A 14522-nucleotide genomic window follows, 5' to 3' on the forward strand; every position below is an offset into this window, starting at 1 on the left:
TGTATGGGGACATGTGTGTGCACTGCAGGGACATGCCTGGAGCACGTGTGCGATGGACAGCCACACCTGGAGCATGTGTGTGTGTATGGAGACGTGTGTGCAGTGCAGGGACGTGCCTGGAGCACGTGTGTGGGCATGGGGACACACGTGTGGGCGTGGGGACATGTGTGTGCAATGCAGGGACATGCTTGGAGCATGTGGGTGGGCGTGGGGACACGCGTGTGCAATGCAGGGACGTGCCCAGAGCACATGTGTGGGCGTGGGGACACGCGTGTGGGCATGGGGACACGCGTGTGCAATGCAGGGATGTGCCCAGAGCACATGTGTGGGCATAGGGGCACACGTGTGTGCCCAGCAGGGACATGCCTGGATATGTGTGTGTGCAGAGGCACACGTGTACATGTGGGGACATGTGTGTGCAATGCAGGGACGTGCCTGGAGCATGCGTGTGTGCAGAGGCACACGTGTACATGTGGGGACATGTGTGTGCAATGCAGGGACGTGCCTGGAGCATGCGTGTGTGTATGGGGACACGTGCATGGCAGGGACACACCTGGAGCACATGTATGTGTGCAAGTACAGATACACATGTGCATGGCAGGGACACACCTGGAGCACATGTGTGTGTATGGGGACATGTGTGTGCAGTGCAGGGACGTGCCTGGAGCACGCATGCATGTGGGGACACACATGCAATGCAGGGACACACCTGGAGCACGTGTGCGTGTGTGCATGTAGGGATATGTGTGTGCATGTCAGGGACACCTGGAGCACATGTGCAATGCATGGACACTCCTGGAGCATGTGTGTGTTTATGGAGACACGTGTGTGCATTGCATGGATATGCCTTGAGCACGTGTGCATGTGGGGACACACGTGTGCCATGCAGGGACACACCTGGAGCACGTGTGCGTGAGTGCATGTAGGGATACGTGTGTGCATGTCAGGGACACCTGGAGCACATGTGCAATGCATGGACACTCCTGGAGCATGTGTGTGTTTATGGAGACACGTGTGTGCATTGCATGGATATGCCTTGAGCACGTGTGCATGTGGGGACACACATGTGCCATGCAGGGACACACCTGGAGCACGTGTGTGTGTGCATGTGGAGATGTGTGTGCATGGCAGGGACACGCCTGGAGCACGCGTGTGCAGAGAGAGCGAGGGGAAGCCCCTCACCGGCTGTAGGTGCTGGTCAGGGCACAGCAGGTTGGTCCCCTGCTGCTCCTGCCCTCGTAGGAGCGAGGAGGAGGAGGAGGAGGAGGAGGAGGAAGGAGAAGGAAGGAGGAGGAGGAAGGAGGAGGAAGGAGAAGGAAGAAGGAGGAAGGAGGAGGAGGGAGGAGGAGGAGGGAGGGAGGAGGAGGAGGAGGAAAGAGGAGGAGGAGGAGGAGGAAGGAGGAGGGAGGAGGAGGAAGGAGGAGGAAGGAGAAGGAAGAAGGAGGAAGGAGGAGGAGGGAGGAGGAGGAGGAAGGAGGAGGGAGGAGGAGGAGGAGGAAGGAGGAGGGAGGAGGAGGAGGAGGAAGGAGGAGGAGGAGAAGGAGGAGGAGGAAGGAGGAGGGAGGAGGACGACGGAGGAGGAGGAAGAGCAGGAGGAGGAAGAAGAAGGAGGAGGAGGAAGAAGAAGAAGGAGGAGGAGGACGAGCAGGAGGAGGAAGAAGAAGGAGGAGGAGGAGGAAGGAGGAGGGAGGAGGAGGAGGAGGAGGAGGAGGAGGAGGAGGAGGAGGAGGAGGAGGAGAAGGAGGAGGAGGAGGAGGAGGAGTAGATGGAGGGGAGGCCCCATGGAACGGGGTCAGATCCTGAGAAGGAAAAGGAGATGAAGTAGAGTCTTAGAATGGTTTGGGTGGGAAGGGACCTTCCAAGGCCATCTGGTCCAACCCTGCCATGAGCAGGGCCACCTTCAAGTAGACCAGGTTCCTCAGACCCCCGTCCAACCTGACCGTGGATGTGCCAAGGATGGGGCATCTACCACCTCTCTGGGTACCCTGTGCCAGTGCCAGCCCCTGGGGCAGCTCATTTGGGGTGAGACAGCCAGGTCCCCTCCAAGTCACCTCAGATGCCTCCACTCCCTTGCCTGTAGAAGGGCCTTTGGGTGATGTTGCGTCTAATTTAGGTACCTCTGCAGATGCCTGCACATGGTCTCACTGGCCACAATTCCTGCTGCTAGACAAGTCTCCAGGCATCTTCTCTCAGGGGTGGAGGGAATATTTGGAGAACACTGTTGGGCACTTGAAGTCAACTTGAATCCTTACAACATCTCCTGTTCCATGCCTTCCCCGCCCACCAGGTCATACAGTTCCTGTGCCAGCTCATCCTCTCCTGCTGATATTGCCTCTTATCCATAAAAGTTGTCTTCTGCTGGTGGTAGGGATAAAGAATATAAACATTTGACTCTTGTTGGCCAAGCCTTGGGTAGCCACCACCATTCCCCCAGAAGTGATCTGCAAAGAAGTCCTCACAGAGCTTGCCCTTTCGTAAATAAACCAGACTGAACCTCGTGGCCCTCTGAGATGTTCCCTCCAAGTCTTAAACCATTTCTGTGCCTCTTCTCACCTTCTGTTTAAAAAAAAATCATGTAAACGTGAACCTGAACTTCCTGTTCCTGTGAGACACAGAATCACAGAACGAATCAGGTTGGAAGAGCCTTCTGGGATCATCGAGTCCAACCATTGCCCTGACACCGCCATGGCAACTAGACCATGGCACTAAGTGCCATGTCCAGGCTTTTCTTAAACGCCTCCAGAGATGGTGACTCCACCACCTCCCTGGGCAGCCCCTTCCAATGTCTGATGACCCTTTCTGAGAAGAAATGCTTCCTAATGTCCAACCTGAACTTCTCCCGTGTGACGCTCTGTGTTGTGGTCAGGTCACCACCAGCTTCACCTCATTTCTGCCCTCCCCAGAGCCACACTGAACCAGGGCACCACCCAAAAGCATGGTGACATAAGCCACTTTAGACCTGCTTTGGAATGGGCTGAACTGGTCTGGGGGACGGTGGGAGAGAGGACCCGGTCATCTGTCCTTCCCAGCAAACTAGGTTGAGTTGGCCAACTAACTTGGAGACGCCTGATGTCAATATTCTAAGGAGGAACAGACAAACCCTCAGAGATAAGCTTGCGTTGTGCCATGTTGACATCCCAAGGCTCTTACGGCTGCCCTTGTGACTGCTCTGAATGTTAATGGAGGCAAACGTTTCTCTGCAGACCTGAGAAACGATTAGACCATTGGTATAATTATTCCTCATTTTCATTCATCATATAAATATTCATCATGTTGGACCAACAACTCCCTGCCAGGTACGTGCTCAGGCAGCAGAGGTTCACAAATGATTTATGAGACAGCCTGATGTTCAGTTTTAGGAGAACTTCATTGATACTTTGTGGTGTTTGCTTTTCAGTGGGAATAAGGTGTTGAGCTGGGTTTGCCATCAGTGCGGTCATAACCAAATTGTAGAACCTTCAAAGAATGAGAGCCAAAGGTTTTGGCAAACCCTAGATCCCGTTATGGCACACTGATGGTTCTCCATCCCTGTCCTTTGGCTTCTCAGCTGAATCTTGCTGGCCCATCTTCCTGCAGCAAGATGAGCACGGTCCAGTGGGGCCAGTCTGGCCCTTACGGTGCTTCTGGCTCCTCCAGCTTCTCGTTAACTGCAGAGAAAGGGAACAAAGTAAAGCAAAATCTGCTCCCAGGAACTGTCTGACACCAGAATTGCCTGCCAGAAGTGACAAGGACTCTGCTCCCAGAGAAGGTCTGTGGGTTGGGTTACACCCACAGATTTAGGGCTGTCGGGAACCCAACAGCTGAGCTCTGGACAGGAACCTGTGGGAGCTAGGACAGGACTGCATGAAGACCTGATGCACAATGAACTGCTTGATCCAGAGGACTGGAGCATGTGGTCCTGACAGCATGACCCTGTGCAGCACCCAGGTGAAATCCCAGACACTACAGCCCTGCTCCTCCATAATGAAACCACCCAAAGACCCCCAGGGATTCCTCCCTTCACCCATTCAGGGTCTGTCCAAGCTTCTCTGCCAAGACACAGGGCATGAGGAGTCAGGAACTCACCTCCCAAGAGCTTCAGAGAGTCCAGCTCAGACATTTATTGAGCATTGATGATGTACCAATACGCAGGCATCTCACCCCAGACACTGTCCCAGCTGTCCTCCCCTTGCCTCCCATGGGTGCTCGTCATTACCTCCTGCCCTAGAAACTGCCCCACCTCCCCGCTTTCTGCCCTTTAGGAGCCTTGCCCTGTACAAAAGGCCCTTGTCAGCATCTCCCCGGCAGGATCCATCCCATAGTCAGACTGTCACCAGTGGTTTTGCCCCCCGAGGGCATCAACCCCTCTCCCACCAGCTGGTCCCACCACATCCCTCCCAACCAGATGCTCTATATTCCCCACGCTCCCTGCTGTCTCCATTGCCCTGCCTCCACCAGCATTACCCGGAGCTGTGGGGGAGCCTTCCTGCCCTGTGATTCCCCTTCTGTGCCCTGCAGTCCGGCCTGCTGGCTCTGCCAGGAGTGTTTGACCCTGTCCCCACATCACTTTGGAGGCCATGGTGATGGGGAGTTACCTGCACAAACAACATCAGCGTCCTCTCCGTGGTAGCAGTTGTGTTCACCCCATGGCCTGGCTTGACAGTCAAAGATGCTCTCTTCCGTCCCGTTGCATTGGACATCGTCCAGCCAGATGACGTCTGGCCCTCGCCCATAGCGGGCACCTCCCAGAGCCGACAGCGGTGACCCGCAGCCCACCTGCTTGCACACCACCTCGGCGTCCTTCATGTCCCAGTCGTCGTCACATACGCTGCCCCACCGGTTCTCGTGGAGCACCTCGACTCTCCCAGCACACTTGTGTGGGCCATCCACAAGCCGGACCGGCCCCATCTCAGGAATGTCCACCACTGCACCAAGGCCCAGAAAATAAATGTTAAGGGAGCGTCCCACGCCCCCCACCACCTGTGGGAATGTTGCCTGCTCAGCAGAGGCTCAGGTGTCTCTGGAGGGTCTGACCTATGAGGAACGGCTAAGGGAGCTGGGGTTGTTTAGCCTGGAGAAGAGGAGGCTCAGAGGTGACCTTATTGCAGTCTACAACTACCTGAAGGGAGGTTGTAGTGAAGTGGGAGCTGGCCTCTTCTCCCGGGCAACTAGCAATAGGACAAGAGGACACAGCCTCAAGCTTCGCCAGGGGAGGTTCAGGTTGGACATTAGGAAGCATTTCTTCTCAGAAAGGGTCATCAGACATTGGAACGGGTTGCCCAGGGAGGTGGTGGAGTCCCCATCTCTGGAGGTGTTTAAGAAAAGACTGGACATGGCACTTAGTGCCATGGTCTAGTTGCCATGGTGGTGTCAGGGCAATGGTTGGACTCGACGATCCCAGAGGTCTCTTCCAACCTGGTTGATTCTGTGATTCTGTGAACACACCAGAGATATGGCAAGGGCTGGGCTTCTCTGGGGTGGGAAGGACAACAGAAAAGCTGGGGAGAGGGGCTGTGGGAAAAGGGCAGGAGGAAGCTTTCCTGGTCTTCATGGTTGGCTGCAGGTTCTACTGGGTGTCTGCCTCAAGCAGTCTGCTGATGCTAATCACCCTGCAGCCCAGAGCTGGGACAAGGGATCGGAGCAGTCTCAGGTAGGAGAGGATTTAATGCTGCCCCTGGGTCAGCTCCATCCACAGGTCCTGCCTGGGTCATTGGGCAAGCACTACACCCAGTAATGGGATGAGTTAATTAGCTGCAACCCTCTCTTGTTCCCACCAGCAGACATCCACAGAGCTGCACTGGGGCTTGGGACCAGCCCTGATTCATGCAGGGGGCATGTGTGTGGTGGGATCTGCCCATCCTACTGCCCAGCATGTGCAGGATGGGGGATGGAGCGGGGGGGTTACCTGAGCACTCCACGCTGGCATCTTCCACGTGGTTGCAGATGTGGACTCCCCACGGCTTCGCCTCACATTCGGTGAGGGACGCTTCTGTCCCTGTGCAGTTCACGTCAGTCAGCCAGATCTGGCCCTTCCCTTCCCCGTATTTTGACTCCGGAAGGGCTGATAACGCCGTCCCACAGCCCAACTGCCGGCACACAACCTTCGCCTCCCGTAAGTCCCACTGGTCATCGCAGACGGTCCCCCAGACGCCATTGTGGAGCACCTCGACTCTCCCAGAGCAGCGGTTGGGGCCACCCACCAGACGGACTGAAGTGGAGGCGGTGATCCCTGAGTCTGCAGACACATCCAGAGAGGGTACGCTCAGTCTGTGCGTTGGTGTGTGTCCACCCTTCCTCCCCAAGTATCCCCACCCTGCCCTGCACACAGCAGCCTCTCCTCAATAGCTTCCTCCACATACAACATGCAACCGTCCAAGCAAGAAGCACAACGGCAGTCTTAACCTCAAGCCTGAGCTGAAGAAAAATGGCCCCAGGAAACCCCAGTGAGCAGAAAGGAGAGAACTTCCCAAACTGAAGCCCCCTTCCATGGTGAAAGGACCCCAGGCCACCAGCAGGACTATTCAATTAGCACCAACTCAGTTGGAGAGTGCTCCATAGGAAGCCCTTTTTCTTGTCCAAGGTTGTTCCTGCACTGTGAGGACATCCTAGTGCATGGTTGGCAAAAGCAGGAGAACAGAAGGATCACCTGAACAAATCGCACTGGCATCTTCCCCGTGGTAACAATTGTGGTCCCCCCACGACCTCGCGGGGCACTCAGCAAGAGCAGCTTCCACCCCTGTGCAGTTCACATCATCCAGCCAGATGGTGTCAGATCCTCGTCCAAACTTGGCTCCAATGGGGGCCAGCACCGCATCCCCACAGCCCAGTTGCTTGCACACGACTTGGGCGTCTTTTAGATCCCAGTCGTCATGGCACACGCTGCCCCACTGTTCTTCATGAAGCACCTCAACCCTCCCAGCACAGCGGTTGGGGCCTCCCACCAGGCGGATTGGCCCTGGCTCAGGTATGTCTGTTCCTGCCAAAAACAAACGAGGGAGAAGTTTTGGGACAAGTCTCTATGCCCCTGATCACCTGGAGAAAGCAGAATGTCCCATGATGCACCAAAACTCTCTCTGTTCACCCCAAACACCTGTCAAAGGCTCCCTTCCTAGCTTCTTGCTTGAGAAGAAAAGTTGAAGGGAAAATAATATCAGGATGGAGGCTGTCAGGGGAGGGAGGGGACTATCTGTGTCCACTCCCAGCTCTGCAGGTTTTTGCAGGTCCAGGAGTTGTGATGCAACTTCTCTGGGTCAAGTGGGGTAGGAAGATGGAGCTGAACAAAGTAATTCTGCGTCCCAGACCTCCTAAGTGGATGGGTCAGAAATTGGCAGAAGGGCCAATGTGACACGAAGTAGAAAACACCTGGGGGTTACCTGAGCACTCCACGCTGGCATCTTCCACGTGGTTGCAGACGTTGTCTCCCCACGGCCTCGCCTTGCATTCGGTGAGGGACGCTTCTGTCCCTTTGCAGTTCGCATCGCTCAGCCATATTTGGTCCTTCCCTTCCCCGTATTTAGACTCCCGAGGGGCTGATAACGCTGTCCCACAGCCCAACTGCCGGCACACAACCTTCGCGTCCCGTAAGTCCCACTGGTCATCACAGACGGTCCCCCAGACGCCATTGTGGAGCACCTCGACTCTCCCAGAGCAGCGGTTGGGGCCACCCACCAGACGGACCTCAAGTTTGGCTGTGTCTACATCTTCTGGAGAGAGCAGACACCCCAGGGTGAAGGCAAGGAATGAGAAAGAGGGCTCTTCCTCCCCAGAGAGGCTGTCTTTATTGCCAAACCAGGAGGAAGAAAAGCCCAGGGTGTTCAAACATCTCAAATCTTTGGTGGTTGGGAACCAGGCTTTGAGCTGAGAATGTCCAAAATCAGCAGGACTTTGTGGACCATGAGTCTGTTTTGAGTTACAAATCACAAAGTTCATTTTCAGCTGTAAAGGGAGGGGTGTAGGCCCCCCAAAACTTACCCCAGCATTCAAGTTCTGGGTAAATTTCCCCATAGTTAAGGCCAGTGTCTCCCAGCAAATGCCACTACAAGGACTGGAAGCAGGGAGGAGAGAATTGAGACATTTCTATCCATTCGCCAAGGGAAGGGTTGGGTTTGCTCAGCTGTTAGCAGTGATTGCTGGGTGCTGTTGTGGACCTACAGACAACCAGCACTCAGGAGTGGAAAGGACTTAGTCCTGTTCCTGCTGTTGAACCCACCAGGACACACAATCCCTCTCAAAACCTGGCTCCAGTTGCCAAACCTCCAATCACAATGCTGTTTGCCACCCTAATATCAAGAACCAAATCTCTCTGGGTACCGTTGTCCCTTTGCACGGATCTGGGGTGCTGTAGTGGGAAAAATTCAGGGAGTGAAAAGTGGCAGGGTCTGAAACCCTGAAGTAACTCCACACTAGCTCATGGAGCCAGGGGGACACCAGGTATTCCTCCATCTCATGGACATCAGGCCCCAGCACTGAGGATGCCCCAACTTCTGGTTTAACTTTGCTAAAATGAGCAGCTGTTTTGTGAATGTTTTGGATCGGTACTGCTCCTTCCACCCAGAGATCTCCAGCAGGTACCAGCTGCACCTCACACAGCTTACAGGAGGTAGAGTCAGCTCTTCCCCATTGGCTAATCAGGAGAATGTGGTTTACAGAGAGAAGATCATTGGCCGCAGAAACAAGTTTCAGACCAAGGTCTCTTGACCCCGAGCAGCAGATTTAAATCTCCAGATCAGACCCAGCCTCATTCTGCATGACATTTATGATAGCTGTGTGTGCTGACTCGTTTAGTTTGGAGAAAAGGAGGCTGGGGGGAGACCTTATCGCTCTCTACAACTGCCTGAAAGGAGGGTGTAGCAAGGTGGGGGTCAATCTCTTCTCCCAGGTAACAAGTGACAGGATGAGAGGAAATGGCCTCAAGTTGCACCAGGGGAGGTTTGGATTGGATATTAGAAAAAATTACTTGACTGAAAGGGTTCTCAAGCATTGGAAGAGGCTGCCCAGGGAAGTGGTGGAGTCACCATCCCTGGAGGGATTGAAAAGCCGTGTAGATGTGGTGCTGAGGGACATAGTCTAGTGGTGGACTTGGCAGTGATGGGTTAACAGTTGGACTTGATGATCTTAAAGGTCCTTTCCAACCAAATGATTCTATGAATCTATGATTCTGTGCTCCACTCTACCACAAATACTGACCTGCCAGCAGGACTCCGGCAAGGGAAGCTGAAATAGAAGAAATACAGGATATTAGTCTGAGTCTTGTGAGCTCTGCAGAATGCGGAGATCCAGGACAGCAAAATACTGGGCAAGAGACAAGACTCTGTGAGCTCTGTTAGAGCCCATCATTGCTCTCCGTCTCCCAAACCCAGCTGTCAATAGACTTTCCCTAGTGCATGTTCATGGGACTTCCTTGATAAAGAGATAAGGAGAGAAAACCTAAACCAAAAAGAATCTACTGGAAAAAAAAATGGTTTAGACAGATAATGTGAAAATACCATAACAGAGCAGCTGGGATTCCTCTTGTCCAGATTCAGTCACCTGAAAGTCAGTGTCTGGACAGATTAGATTAGATGATTAGATTAGATGATGAGAAGAGAAGAGAAGAGAAGAGAAGAGAAGAGAAGAGAAGAGAAGAGAAGAGAGAAGAGAAGAGAAGAGAAGAGAAGAGAAGAGAAGAGAAGAGAAGAGAAGAGAAGAGAAGAGAAGAGAAGAGAAGAGAAGAGGGGAAGAGAGGGGAAGAGAGAAGAGGAGAGGAGAGGAGAGGAGAGGAGAGGAGAGGAGAGGAGAGGAGAGGAGAGGAGAGGAGAGGAGAGAAAAGAGACAAAATTAACTCCAGGACTGCTGTCAGTCCTGCAGACATTAATGCAATGAAACGCAACAGGAACAACCATGAGCCTGCTAATGGGGCTGTGCAAAGAAGCGTCTTCAAGGTGGAATGCGTCTGGAGACCTGTACAAAGAGGCTATTCCAATTCAGAAGATTTCCCTGAGGATTAACTGGAGGTCGAGGCAAACCCTGGGAGGGAAAGCCTGAGGAAAAACTTGCCAGGACCTGTTTTTCCTGGAACCTCAGGAGAAGGGGACTTTGTGCCCACTGTAGAAGGTCAACAGCAAAGAAGAGCTCAACGCAAACAACAATTTCTGCTCCTAAATGCTGCAGTCTGGCAAGATCCCAAGCATTGACCAACAGCTTCAGGCAAGGGCAGAACTGCTGACTCCAGGACAAGCATTAGCGTTACTGACCAGTTAAGTCTTTTTTCCATCTGCGAGGTTTTTTCTTAGGTTACTTTTAAGGTTTATGGGCTGAGATGCCTTGAGATGCCTAATGGTTATCCCCCTTCTCTGTAAATTCCAGTTGCATTCAAATAACATAATCTTGGGAGCCTGAAGTGCCTACCCACATACCGTAGCCACCGAGCACACTCAATGCCTCTGCCCATTGCCACCAGGTCTGGTCTCATCCCTGATGCATGGGAACAAAGGAAGATATAAGGAAGAAATTTTTTATGATGAGGGTGGTGAAACACTGCAACAGGTTACCCAGAGAGGTTGTAGATGCCCTATCCCTGGAAACATTCAAGGTCAGGTTGGATGGGGCTCTGAGCAACCTGATCTAGTTAAAGATGTCCCTGCTTATTGCAGGGGGATTGGAGAAGATGACCTTTAAATGTCCCTTCCAACCCAAACCATTCTGTGATTCTATGAGTCCACACATGCTAGGAACCCACAGCAGAGAAACAAGGGCAGGGAACCCAGCAGTGTTGCTATCTTTGCTCACGAAGGCTGGGATTCAGTTCCCAAATAAGACACTTCTCAAGGTGTGTAGGTATTGTTGCCAAGGTGGGGCAGCATCCAGCTGTCCACCTGTGGCTGTCTAGTGACATCTGAGGGGATCTGAGTGTCCACACTCAGCTATCAGACATGGATCAAATACCACCCATTGCATTTCAGTTCCTCGCAATGTCCCATTTGCTTTGTGCTGTGGGCTGTGGAAGAAGCAACAGTGGAAAAGGAGAACCATTGGCAAAGAGGTGCCAAGCCAAAAGCAAAGAGAAAAAAAATCCCACCTCACTTACCCCAGAGACATGCCAGGAGGACAAGCCTCATGGTGGTAGCAAAGACACTGTGCGCTCGTTGTCTCCACGGGAGAGCAGGGCAGGGAGGAGGCAGGACGGGCACCCAAGGGACTGGCTATTTGAGAAGTCCCCCTTGTCACAGCTCCTCCCCTCCACCCCAAAAACCTCCCTCCGTGCCCCGTGGCAGATGCTCAGCAGGTACGAAGAGCCAAGCCTCTGCCAGGAAGTGACTCTTGTGCCATGAGCATCACGTAAGCTGTGGGATTGTGAAACTGGGCTGTTTCGGGAATCTGCTGAGCAAACAAGTCCTCTCAGGACAGTCGGCTCCGGACCATCAGTGGCAGGGATGGGGGGAGACAGGGTTTTGCAAGCCACCTTCCAGGACTGGCTTTGGGCAGCTGCAGGAATAGGGCACCAGTGCCAAGGCTTAGCTGGGGAAATGGATATGATGCCATGCTGCCAATGCAGCACGAGAAGATGTAAGAAAACCTTTTCTCACTACTGAAAGCAGCATCTTCCAAAAGTGGAAGTTTTCTCCAGTTTTCCTCTCATGTTTGTCCCAGCAGATGGGAAGTCTTTGTGACATTTATGTGTGTTCACAAATCCAGCTAATTTTTTGGTTGGTGTGAGACCTCCTCCCGGTCTTGACAAATCCAGACAGGCAAGTGGCAGGACATTGTGTCCCCGGCCAGGACAGCCAGGCTCCCAGGTCACCTACGAGGCTGAATCACCCAGATAGTCCCATGGCTGAGCAGGGCTATGATGCTGCTGCTATCGTGGGTGGGACCTACCTCATGCCAACTTCTCTATCTGGACAATGCCTTCAGGTACCTTGTATGCTCAGCAGAGATCATCAGGCACTCCTAGGAGGCAGCTGCAGTCTGGTGTTGGACTTGGACACCCATACTGGAGATGTCTAGGGGAGAAGATGCCCCAGGACTGACTGAGGAGGTGGATATCCAGAAGGGAAGGCAATGTGATGCTAGGAGAATTACACCACACCCTCCACCACTCAGCAAAGTCCTCGACCCCCTCTTTGCATTTGCACTAGCTGTCTGGGCAGGGTTGGCCCACAGGACCATTGCTCAGCGTCATCTCTAGGAAGCTCAGAGGCAGGTGCAAAATAGCTCATCTGAACACACAGAAAACATGCTTTACTGCTGAAGAGACACAGGAATATCTTTCATCCCAGGGAGCGTGCGTTGGACAGACAAGAGCTTGTGCATTTCTGAGGTACTCCTCCGCTTAGACTGTACAACCCAGGGACTACTTGCAACACCTCCTTTGTCTTCCCCATGCCAAGGAAGAGTGTGAAGATACCCTCTGGTGGTGACAGACAAGGAGAGAACATCCCTGGCACAAATGGAGGGTAGGAGTGGGTGACAAGTCACCGGGAAGGTGAATGAGGGTAGAAGTAGCAAGTCTTTTCTTTGCTACAGCCGGTCCAGTGGATGAAAGGTGAAGGTGATGGGCCAGAAAAGCAGGCCTGAATAAAGGCAAATCTCAGGCTATGGAGGACCATGGTCTTCTCAAAGACATTCATCAGTCCAAGTTTAAGCCAGGTCCATATTAAATTCAGTATCAAAGCTGTGTGTGGTAGAGGAGAGCATTGCATCCAATTGAGAGCAGATAAGTCATAGAATCACAGAATAGTTTGGGTTGGTAGGGACCTTTAAAGGTCGTCTAGTCCAACCCCCTTGCATTGAGCAGGGACATTTTCAACCAGATCAGGTTACTCAGAGCCCTGTTCAACCTGACCTTGAATGTGTCCAGGGATGGGGCATCTACCACCTCTCTGGGCAACCTATTCTAGTGTTTCACCAACCTCATCATGAAACATTTCTTTCTTATATCTAGTCTGAATCTACTCTCTTTTAGTTCTAAACCATTACCCCTTGTCCTATCGCAACAGGCCCTTCCCTTCTCCAGGCTGAACAACTCCAACTCTCTCAGCCTTTCTTCATAGGAGAGAATACAGATGAGCTCTGTATCTTAGCACTTGAAGACTCTTCGCATCTGTTTGCTTAGTTTCCAGTTTTACTCACTGAGGACATTTTCAATCTCTCCGTCTCTGTCCTGTTTGCTATGCTTAGATAGCTGTTACTGCCTCCCTTCTGGCCAGTCTCCAGCAGGCCAACAGTTGGCCAACACCCTTCTTGAAAGCTGATGCACACACCAAGCCACTGATGTGCAGCAGAGACCTCAGCACTCCTGGGAAGAGACGACGGTCATGCGGGAGGACCCTCTGTTCCAGAAGCCTCAGGTGAGATTTGCTTTTTTCGCAATACCCATAGATTGTTGAGCCACAACCTGTTGTGCTTTGATACTGATCCTTAGGTTCTTCCCGCTTGCAGGGAGCCTGGCCAGTAATTCCTGGTTTGTATTTGTACAGTCGATTGCTCACTTGATATTTAATCCCAACAAGCCTGTGTTCGTTGATAACACTTTGCATGTTATCTTCTAGGTGGCTACAAATAGAATTATTTGTTTTGTGCTCAGTGTTTTTCCAGGAACTGAATTTAGACTGAATACTCTAAAATTTACTGGAGTTCTTTCCTTTCCTGTTCACTTCTTCCCTCCCTTGTTCCCTCTTCCTTCCTCTCTTCCTTCCTTCCTTCCCTCCCTCCTTTATTCTTCTCTTCCTCTCTTTCTTTCTCTTTTCCTCTTTCATTCATTTCTTCATTCATTCATTTCTCTTAAGATCCAGGTGGATCAAAGTGTAATTTTGACTATGTAGGGACGCTTGGAGCAACTGGCTGTGCATGAGGGTCCTTGCATGGAGTGGTGTTCCTTGTGCTATAGGACATCCACTGTGGATTTCCTGAAATGTTGTGGAGTTTCATCGAAACCCATCACCTGGTTTAGGCTCTATCTATCTGGATCAAGAGAGGTACAATGGCAACGCTGTTGTCTGCACACCCTTTCCCAAACTCTTACACAGCACCCCTGGGCCTAGAGCTGACCGTGCATGTCCGTCTTGGACATGTCCTGTGCATTTGAAGAGTTCCCATTCTTGGCTTGGAAAGTGGAGGAGATGTTTCACCATCCTGCTGTTCAACCCATCCCTTGCAAGGGATGGACTGGGCTTCCAGGTCCCTGGGTTCTGTCAGCCAGCCAGCCTTGGTTTTGTTCAGATTTTATTATTAATATTATCCATCTCACCATTAGTGCTAGCACCGGCAGCATGCGTGAAACACCTCTGTGTTCAAGTGGCCCTCCCTGTTTTTCCCTGCTGCTCTCCTGTTTGATGAGCAGCCCCAAGAGAACATTTTAGCTGGTTGCAGCTCCCAAACATGATGCCCTGGCCAGTGGATGTGACAGGCAGGACGTGTTTTATCTGTGTTCTCTCAAGTGTGTACTACTCTCCTCTGCTTGCAGAAGAGAAATGTGTTGGAGGGCAGGGAGGTGGGTCCTACCCTGGGAGGCCCTAGACCCTGCCTCAGGGGAAAAAGGGTTGAGGGATGGCACAGAGAGGAGA

At 52.4% G+C, this 14522-nt stretch overlaps 1 protein-coding gene across 1 annotated transcript in view; it reads right to left on the minus strand.

Annotated features, from left to right (window-relative positions):
- Positions 1 to 14522, minus strand: part of LOC137675626 (uncharacterized) — a 139872-nt gene that overhangs the window by 83836 nt on the left and 41514 nt on the right. Inside the window, 4 exon segments of the mRNA XM_068421815.1 lie at positions 4575 to 4887; positions 5874 to 6208; positions 6626 to 6938; positions 7342 to 7656. Coding sequence (XP_068277916.1) covers positions 4575 to 4887; positions 5874 to 6208; positions 6626 to 6938; positions 7342 to 7656 — 1276 coding nt within the window.

This window comes from Nyctibius grandis, chromosome 36, assembly GCF_013368605.1.
Source record: "Nyctibius grandis isolate bNycGra1 chromosome 36, bNycGra1.pri, whole genome shotgun sequence".
NCBI lineage: Eukaryota > Metazoa > Chordata > Aves > Nyctibiiformes > Nyctibiidae > Nyctibius > Nyctibius grandis.